At 36.7% G+C, this 10,338-nt stretch overlaps 1 protein-coding gene across 2 annotated transcripts in view; it reads right to left on the bottom strand.

Moving 5' to 3' along the window:
• LOC101242251 (transmembrane 6 superfamily member 1-like) overlaps positions 1-3,077 on the bottom strand; it is a 5,228-nt gene extending 2,151 nt beyond the window's left edge. For both annotated transcript variants that reach the window (XR_001975123.2, XM_004227002.4), the window contains exons 1-5: positions 2,884-3,077; positions 2,454-2,592; positions 1,777-1,852; positions 936-1,151; positions 191-407 (exon numbers count right to left, since the gene is read on the bottom strand). Coding sequence is in view for 1 of the 2 variants with exons in the window: in XM_004227002.4 (XP_004227050.3) it covers positions 191-407; positions 936-1,151; positions 1,777-1,852; positions 2,454-2,592; positions 2,884-3,075 (840 nt within the window). In the remaining variant the exon portion in view is untranslated. The remainder of the gene's footprint in view (positions 1-190; positions 408-935; positions 1,152-1,776; positions 1,853-2,453; positions 2,593-2,883) is intronic.
• Positions 3,078-10,338: the final 7,261 nt, after the last annotated feature.

A 10,338-nucleotide genomic window follows, 5' to 3' on the forward strand; every position in this document is an offset into this window, starting at 1 on the left:
ATACTGTTTGTAAGATGTAACATTCACGCTTTCACCGAGTAAGTTTTGAACTCCTGTTTTACGTATAAGCATAACTCCTGTTTTAGTGTTACTTATGTGTTTTGCTTTTTTAAAATTTTCGGATCTTTTTTTACTATGACCTAAGAGACAAAATAATGTCATTCATTAATCAATTAACGAAACGAGTTACCTGTAAAATTGATCCGATAATCATGAAATAAATAACCCATACAGCTCCAAACTTGCTTGGGTCCATTAAATATGGTTCAAAATCCTTGGAATAAACATTCGCGAGATACATTGGGGATCCAAATGCAGATAAACCACGTATTATTCCAAACACAAAAGTAGCAAACAATCCAAGACTAAGTAAAATGTCCGAGATTTTATATTCAGTTGATACTTTTCTGCACAATACAAATGTTTCTGTTAAAGTTCGTTTTGCCAATTTAAGATTTTTATCAATATGTAGAAATAGAAACTAATATTTTTATACCATTGTTTCTCTGCCCATTTTAAAAGTGAACCATGTACAGTAATAGATTTATTTTTTATGATAAAAAAATAAAATTAACAAAAGTACATCCATTTTTATTTTCATTGTGCCATATGTTCATATTATTGGTGCATTATAACGAGGTAACTTGTTAATGTGTAAACCCCCACTATTCACATACAGTACCATAACCTTTTACAGGGCAGCTTGCATACCCATGTTCGGCGCTTAAATAAATTATAATAGTGTAAAATCAATTGATTTTAACATGGTTTTGGAACATTTTCGAAGCTTGGTCATTTTTCCTCAGTTGTCCAAAAACGGTTTTTAATTTTCGGACAGCGAATGGTTCCTAATGTGCTTTTTAATCAACCTTCTCTTTGTTGTTTAAATAAAACTTTTGTAACAATATATTTATCTAACCAAAATAAGGTTTTACGTGATTGTTTCTTTTGAGAATTGTCTTGGTTTGGAAACGAACTCAAGCAAATAATAAATAGGGGCCACGACATATGGAACATTAAGCCACGTAGATGGATATAATTGTTTACCGTGAGTCCCGCTAACTCCACCCACTAGGAGGCAGAAGAGAGAAGTAATCAGCGTTCCAGAAAAATACAACACAGCGTTTCGGCAATCAAGGTTATTATCTATTCTATAATAAAAACAAAAATAAACTTAAATGGTTGAACCTAATAACAATGTCTAAAGGCGTGGTATTGTTTAGCGAGCCTGCCCCTAACTTAGAGGTAACAGGTTTAAGGCTTGTTGCTGCTACCATTGGGAGGTAATATGTCATTGGGCAAGACAGACAAACGACAATTGCTCCAACCCAGCGGTCACTTATGGGTTGACCAAATTGTCAGCCATACATAAAAAAAATTAGTAATAATCACTTACTAAAGTTACATACATGGTAACTCTTAGCTTGCATGAGGTGTTAGTGTGTGAAACAGAACACCCGTGTTATAAAAACTTTCTTTGTCCCACTACGCATGGGAAACAAGTTGCATTCTTTTATTAATATGGCTGACAGTTAAGACAACCCTGAGTGATCACCGGGTTGGAGTAATTACCTATAAGTGTCTTACCTAATGACACACGCGCCCACAAATAACAACAGCGAGCCTCAAACCCCTACATGACTACAAGCAGGTGCTAACATTGCTGCCACAGCCAATACCAAACACATGGTTTTTGCAAATGCATAAAACCAACTTAAATGGTTGTATATATCCCTACCACCCCATGTTTGAAGCTCATGTATGTGATTGCTTTACCTGTATATTATGATCAAATAAACAATGAGGTTTCCAAGCGGATCCCACAACAAGGCAACTGTTCCAAATGAACTATCTAAACCAATAGAAATAACTTTTAATTTGTTGCTTAGAATTGAAACATTTATGCATCTTTGTTTGCAGTTTTATTACTAAATTGATATAAAATTATGTTTATTTATCACCTAAAATTGAAAAGTTATGTAAGTTCTGTACAAATTGCTTTCCGAATTAAAAATAAGGTTTATGGTCTGCGTGTTATTATATAAGGGTAATGGGCCATTGGTAATCTTGATAGATAGAACGGGGATTTACTTAATTTATCCATTATAGCCATTTAATGTTCATATTATTCCATTAACAATATTGATAATAACAGACACGTGTCTGTTTCATACACCTCTCGCTTACAAATTACCATGTATGTAATTGTGTGGGAGATTTTGCTTTTGAAGATTAGTTTTATCATTTGACTGACAATTTGGACAACCCATTAGTGACCACTGTGTTGAAGCAATTGCCGTTAAGTGTCTTGCCCAAGGACACATACGCCCACAATGGTAGCAGCGACGAGCCTTGAACCCATTACCTCTGGGTTAAAGACAGGCACGCTAACCAACTGTTTCAGAGCACCAAGGTAAAATAAAAGGTCTCCAGCTAAAATACATGAATCTTACCTAAATATGGTTCACCATTTTTTAAATAAAATCCAATGAAACCATCAACCATGCCAATCACTTCAAGATAGAATATCAAATCAGTTACAGTGCACCATGTAAAGAGACAGCACACATAATACAAGCCACCTCTTTTGCACTGTTGTGTCATCCATGTAGAAAACATAGGTTTAATCTCTTGAATTAAATCAAACCATAATATATAATATTTATAATCAGCATAAATATAAATTTAAAATAATTCACAATTTAAATTTATTTTAAACATTAAACTATCAATAGCATTGGACATTTAATATTAAACATGAAATATTTTGCGTACAACCACCAGGGGAACGAGTCATTTTCATTACTTATATATACGTAACAATAAAAGACACGGTGTTTTATAAAATACTTAAAATATAATAAAAGTGTTCAAATTCTAAACCTTTTCTGGGTTTTCATTTTTCTTTTTTGGAGGTAGAATCTTGGTAAATAAAAAAAGCAGTGAAATATAGGAAGCATAACCCAATAAACACGGTGCCGTTGATAGAATCGGGAAAACTGAAGCAAGATACAAAACTAACCATGCACTTTGGCCTACTAATAGTGCAATTGTAACACCAGAATAATCACCCATATTTCTGTCAGTAATAAACACAACGGTATTATAACACATTCTGATTTTCTATTAACTTGGCTATGTATTTACTCTTTTTTAAGTCAATTTACTAAAAAAATGCATTTTTTATTTAAGTAACCCCTTAAGTACTATGCACTTTGTTGGTGGCCAGTGTCCTTTCGTTTTACCTAATTTTTAATCTTTGCTACCGTAATCAGAGAGACAAATAAAAACTATACTATTGTTTATAAATAAAAAGTAAAGAATTTGCGTGGGACGAGCTCTGACGACACTTGAATAGATTTTCAAACATCGAAAATATTTTCAAGAGAAAAAACAAAATTGTTGGGGAACCCCCAATAGAGAAAACTTAAGTTTACCGGTAAAAACATAGACATAGTATAAATAAACAAACTTGCTTCACGTGGCGGGAAAACGATGATCATTATAACATGGATGTTCTGTTTCATACCCCCGAGATGTAACTTCGTGGATGTATTTTTTGTATGGCTGACAATTTAGACAACCCACTGACCACTAGGTTGAGACTGAAGGGGGTGCGGTAATATACAGGGGTTAACGGTCGCGCCCATCTCAACGTATCGTGGCGGGAGGTACAGTAGTTCCGTTCACGCTAGCACCCAACGCAACGTAACCACTCTATAACGCTATGTCGACAAATAAGTTTATTAGCGAACAAACAAGCGGCATCAGGCTGGGGACAAACGTGAGGACAGCAAGAGTATAAGAGAGCTTCTACTGCCCTCACAACACAGAGAGGCTGGGGACAAACGTGAGGACAGCAAGAGTATAAGAGAGCTTCTACTGCCCTCACAACACAGAGAATAGGAGGGCTTTTATAGCATGAAACAGGTGTGCGAAAGCAGTAACAGGAAAGAACGTTTTACACTGAAAACTGTTTAATGTTCGGTCTTTATGCATTAAGTTAATTTGGATAAACTATAATATATATCTGTGCTCGAAACACACTCAATCGCTACAAGACAATAAGTGTCTTGCTCCACGGAACCACTCCACAACCAGAGCGATAAACGTTTAAACCTACAAACTATGAGTTAGAGGCAGTCGCCCTAACCACTGTGTTACGGCGCCGGATGGTTAGTACGTTGTGGTAAAAGATGGGACATGTTTTCTTTTTTTATTTTCTCCTCCCATTTTGTAGTAAACAAAGAATATTTACAAAAAAATATAAACCTATTACTCCGCGACTCTTAAAAGAGCGTTGGTAATTAAAGTGCGATCAGGAAATATTGGATTAAGAGCTAATTAATAGTATCCTATCTTACCCGGTTTATATTCAAGAATCGAGTGACTTTAAATGTAAGCCTTTAAACCTCAAGACGAACCCCACGAACAGTTAACAAGGTTACATAGCATTGACCAAATGTAAAGAAGCAAGGTTCCACATCCACAAGCCAGAACAAGCAGATTAAAAGTTGAAGTTCGACGACACACATACACTATTTACTTTATCACTCGTTGGTGCTGTAACAATATTCATTGTGAAGTGATTATAACAGAATGAACAAATATAACAAATTATCTCATTTTACTTTTCGCATCTTCGAGGTTGCTTTTCCTTTCTGCAATCTCTTCAGCTCTTTCATCATCGGTGATATCCTCGGCTTTTCCAAACGCTGTAATAGCTTTGTGAAAAAACTTATAGGCAGCGTTGGATCGGGAAGTGCGTTTCAGGTAAGCGAGATTGTACAAACAATACACGTATATTGAATACTCCTTGAACACGCTCTCCATCATAACGATCTCTTTTTTTCTGTTTTCTCACGAGAGTCCAAGTCATCAACAAGATATTCACTATATTCGATCCGATACAAACATCAAACTTCCCGCAAACACAAACCTGCTTTCGATTGATTTCCGTAAAACTCGGCAGCAAGTTGATAAAACAAAATCGCTTCCACGTCTCTTACTTCACTTTTATTAGTGTTAGCAAATACTGCGATTTCAATTGGCGTGACTGGAGATTTCTCCTGTAAAAGCTGCTTCAGTTGATCCCTGGTTCGAATCGCTTCTTCCGCCTCTCCAACCAACATACGGCAACAATAATGGCTAGCAAGACTCTTAAATCCAATGAAAGCTGGGTCAAACTTCATACGACGACAGGATATGACGTAAGTCTCGTGATATCTTTGCTCTTGTAGCAGTCGACGGACATTCTAATAAAATTCTGCTTTATTCCCAATCGTCAAAAAAGCTAAAAACAAGAGAGCCAACTTGAATAATTGGACAAGTATGTTACGTCTTAAAAAAATCGTGGGTTTTTGTGTCGTCACTCGACCACCTGGATAGTTTGTTCATTAATTATTTTGCGGATTATTTTTATCAACAAACCTTCTGGATCAATTCGCGTATTTTGTAACGATGCGTTCACCCTCATCCTTGTGCTACGGAGACGAACAAGCGACAATAAGCGTCGTTTAACGTTTAAACTTAGCAAGTGGTGCTACACATTACATACAACAAACCTGCGATTTCTATGTGCATTGCTGTCGAACATTGGCCGTTACGTTCTTTAGATATTGAAAATGTGTTAAACCAGATACTGTGTGTTACATCGTCATTTTAGAGGTTATTGCTTATTGGGTGGATTGATGGGAGGGAACACTATACCAACACTAACAGGAAAAAACTTTGCAAGCTTTAGTTAGTTTAGTTCATTATTATTCATAACATGGGACTATGCATAGAAGCAGGCACACAATATCACGATGACAAATTTGTTTTTCTAGTCGATTCAGAAACTGATGATTTGTGGTATCACAGCAGTGTTCGTATTTGTGTGGGAAATGCATTTGGTCGTTTAAAGGCAAGGTGGCGTATACTTTGCAGAAATTCACTTAATACGTCGGCAACTTCGGTGTTCAAAATACGTCGGCAATATACCTAGGATTTAAAAGACGTTGGCGGGGCGTGACGTCACTGACACGATGTCGCGCGCGCGTCTCAGATCACAAAATTCTTTTTTCAACTAGTTCCGGTTTCTTATCACCACCAGACAAATCATCACAAACAACAACAACGTGATGGTATAGATCTTATTCATCTTAAACATGTAAATCACAACAGAGTTTATTAGGTTAGAAACAGACTGGTGTTTAATCACGAACTCGGCATAAAAAAAGAAAAGTTACTAACGAACTTGCCTACACTACATTCATACACAGAGCGCAAAAACGAAAGAACGTAAAGGAGAAAGAACGGTAAAGGGTTTTAAAACTCAAAAGTTTCTAAAACCCCCAAAAATCTTCATCCGAAGAGGACGACCACAAATCATCAGTTTCTGAATCGGTTTCTACAGATAAAGATGGAGTGCTACTGGAAGATTGTTTTGCCAACTTGACAGGGTAATTAATGCCCTGTGGTCTCCTCACTCCCTTTCTGACTGTTCCGTCCAAAAACTTTCCAAGAAAGTCATCAACCGTGTGCTCGTAACGTCCGGGGGAGTAGTCGGTGTCGCATCACAAGCGTAAAATGTTTTAATAGTCTCATGTTTCAAAGACTGTCTATCTTTTGCAAATACACGCCAAAGAAAGGAAAATATTCGCTCCGTTTCGAAATTGGACAGCGGAAATGCCAAGCCAATCTCCGCTAAATGCATAATATTAGTTATGCCCATCTGGTGCTGACGGGCAAATAACTGTTGCCTGACCCGGGACCTGTCTTTAAGTTTAGCAAATCTAGTCACGTAATCCTGCACTATGCTCATTTCGAAAATAAGCTTATCTAGCTGGCAACCGTTTGCCCTGAGTAGGTTCGAATACTGATGGACTATGACGTCATGAAAATCTGGTGCTTGGCAATACGCATACGCCCGTGTGTCTAAAAATATTGAAATTGATTTAAACAGTGGGTCTTCTAACAGAGGGGACAAGGTTGGTTGAGTTAGCCCGAGCGTTTGAGGTGGGTTGCTCCCACTAGGTGTCGCTCGGGAGTAGTTCTGCTTCAATTTGTCACGGCGTGCGAGTCTCCTGACGTAGTAGGTGGAACGCGATCCCTAGTCTCGTAGGGTTTAATTTCAATTGTCCTTTTGGAATATCTAGCCTCGATTATAAGGACGACTCGGCCAGGCTTAAAGTCTGTTGTACATCACTCGAGAAGTATCTGAGTATATCTTTATTGTTGATTCGTATTTGACGGTACATGGATTGCAACAGTGGGCATGACTACTTATTACGTACTCTACATGCCCTTATTCTTATTCAAATAAATACATTTATAAAATTATAAGACGGTTAATTTGTACAAGTGAATATAGCTTAAACTGCAATATCTCAAACAGGTGCTAGCTTCTCTCAACTCCATATCTAAAACAGTGTATATAACATTTTGCGGCCCTGCAGTGATTATACATGCTTCCGGTTTCACACGTTACGAATCGGTGGGGTCAGCAGCCAAATAGGTCGGCTTGTGTGTGAACGAGGACAAGTATAGTTAATAATGCGTCATATATTAACTCTGATAGATATTTGGAAATATGAGACAAGAAATGTCTCCAATTCTACCAATTGTTCAATAACATGCTGCAGTTCGCACTTTATTTTTCGCTGCCAGTAAGTCCACTTAAACAATGTATTGGTGAAAAGTAACCGTAGCCGATTCTTCTTCTCCGGTGCCACCACATGTAAGATTATGTAGGATTTTACTTGCCAAGATCTCTTCAACTATCAATTTTATGCTGCGAAGTTTGTTTATGACTGCAGCACATTTACTAATTAGATCGGGAGAAATCAACGAACAGTCCTGCAAAGATTTTGAAGTCGAAATCGTTGGTTGCGTGCAATAACTGTCTATGTCCATTTTAGCTATTTTGAGATAATCGCGTTTAAAGTTTAAGAATTGTATAATAAATTCAGAAATCGTCCTAGACAATTAAAATTTGCATCTATTCCGAGTAAAAATATTAGCTTAATTAACAACTGAATTACGCCGTGTTTTTGGACATAGGCATTAATTGGCTTAAAGTAATCACTAAGCGGATAATACAGTGGACATGACTAACTGCGTGGTGCATGTTATTGCGTTTGAACAATGTCATTTTTTATCTACGCTTCTTTACTGTCAAAACGAGTTTTGTTTTTATACACATTATCTGCGTAACGCAGTATTTTTTAAGTGGTATAAATGCTACACGCTTGTAAAATCCCAATATTAACTTTCCATGCGTTTAGCCCAGATGACTTGGTTGTATCTTTAGGTCACATTGAAGCATCTCCATATACATATAAATCTTGATTTTCGTTGGTATGCTTCTTTAAAAAACTAGCATAGTTTACTCGTCCTCTTCAGAGTCATTTACTCCTGGTTCTGGTACAGTGTCTATAACAGACTTTAGTGCTTTTAATCCTTTGTACCATGGGTGTAATTCTTTTGGAACAATGTTTTGCCTACAAAGCTTGACCAGATCATTTTTTTTAATAATAGAAATTGGAATTGATGTTAGGCTTTCTGGAGGGGCTTTAATGTAGGGCGACCAACTTTGTTCTTATAAACAAACAACTTCCGATATTCTTCACTGTAGTTATACCTATATTTAATAACACCTGGATCTGATTTTTCGTACTGCACAAACTTTTAATTAATAACCAGTTTACAGTTTATCATTTCCAAATTCATCCGTTTTTATGTTTTGAAAATAATCCTTTGCTTCCTTCTTCACATTATAAAAATCTTTGAAAGTCATTCTGACAACTTCAAATGGGTTTTTTTCTTCTTGCACTTTTAAAAATATTTTGCCAATCATGCATTGAGAAAACATCCACAGCCTTTTTTGCACTTTCAATTGAAGAGTGCATGGAATAGCACTCCATGTAGCTGTGACCTGACTCGAGAAAATAAAGAGTAATTTTAGAAACGTTGGTGTTTTGCACACAGTATAGAAGCATGGAGGCAACGTTTTGATTGCGGTTCTGGCCACCACATGTGCCACTGTACAATGAAACTTCATTTACTTCTGGTGGCTGATTACAAATCCATTGATGAACACACGTAGCAATTTCATTTGAGCCTCTACCACCATCGGTTTCCGGCCAGCAAAAACAATGTGCCTTTGCATCTAAGTTGGTGCTGTAAAAGCATAAATTGTAAACACACAACTTGCGTGTGTAGTACATTAAGGATGCCCTTGTGCAGGGAATTGTCAGAACACTCTGCAAGTCGAATGAGGCCATTGAAAATTTCTTATCATCTTTTGCACGCTCTTTGTCTTTTCTTTTTTCGTCTTGGGCTTCTTGTTTCCTTATGATATGAGCGTTATATTCGGGACGAAATTTCTCTTTTTCCTCTCCAGTTAAAATATTATGATATTTGACACAAGTCATGCACTGGTCTTTTTTCGGTTGAAAGAAAGATAAATTAAATTTATTACAAAATATATTTCTATACATTTTTTCATTAACCGGGACCATTCCATCTAATTTACATTTTTGCAAATAAAGTTTGTGCATTTTTCTGATACTAAGTGTTTTATCAAGATAGCGCCGCTTTGTTTGTTTTCTTGTATAATGAGACTCTGTAACTGGAAAAGATTTAATATGGTCATAAACATAATTCGCATCAGTTTCTGAAATTTTATTTTTTGGAGAACGAAGGCCACGGTTATCATGTGCAACATAAACTCCTGAAACACCCTTGTCTTTGTGGGCACCAAATACTGGACCAGCACTTATAGAGAGGGTTTCTAAATAAAAAGACTTACAAACTCGAAGTTTGCTGGTCCCGTTGAAGAGGTAGTAAACCATTACCGATGACTTGCTTCGTTTTCTTTCTTTTCCTCTAACTCTACATCTTTTAATTTCATTGTTTTCTGTTGTTTTTAATATAAAATCTTTTCTGCGTTCGTAAGAGCCAAGGCTCCAATACTCGGAGCAAATGCGCTGGCGATCTCTTTCACAGAAATTATTTGCACATGAATTTCGGCAATTTGAGCACGAACAAACTTTTGGTGTACGCTGTGGACATATATTTCCAACAGAGTTAACATGTTGCTTTCCAGAGTTAAATGCTTTCTTTCTTTTCTTTTTTTTCCACTGGTCCTGATTCAATGACCTCCATCGTTTCGGACTCTTATGAATGACTGGATGAAAAAACATTCCGGTCGCATCACAAAGTTGAATATCTGTTTGATTTCTGCTTGAACTCTCATCCATTTCAGCTACAACGGGAAAATTTGCATCAAAATATTTATTAGAAAAGTCATCCATGGTTACAGAATCGGTATCATTATTACAAAATGCATAATCT

Source organism: Ciona intestinalis, unplaced genomic scaffold (assembly GCF_000224145.3).
Source record: "Ciona intestinalis unplaced genomic scaffold, KH HT000062.2, whole genome shotgun sequence".
Classification (NCBI taxonomy): Eukaryota; Metazoa; Chordata; class Ascidiacea; order Phlebobranchia; family Cionidae; genus Ciona; species Ciona intestinalis.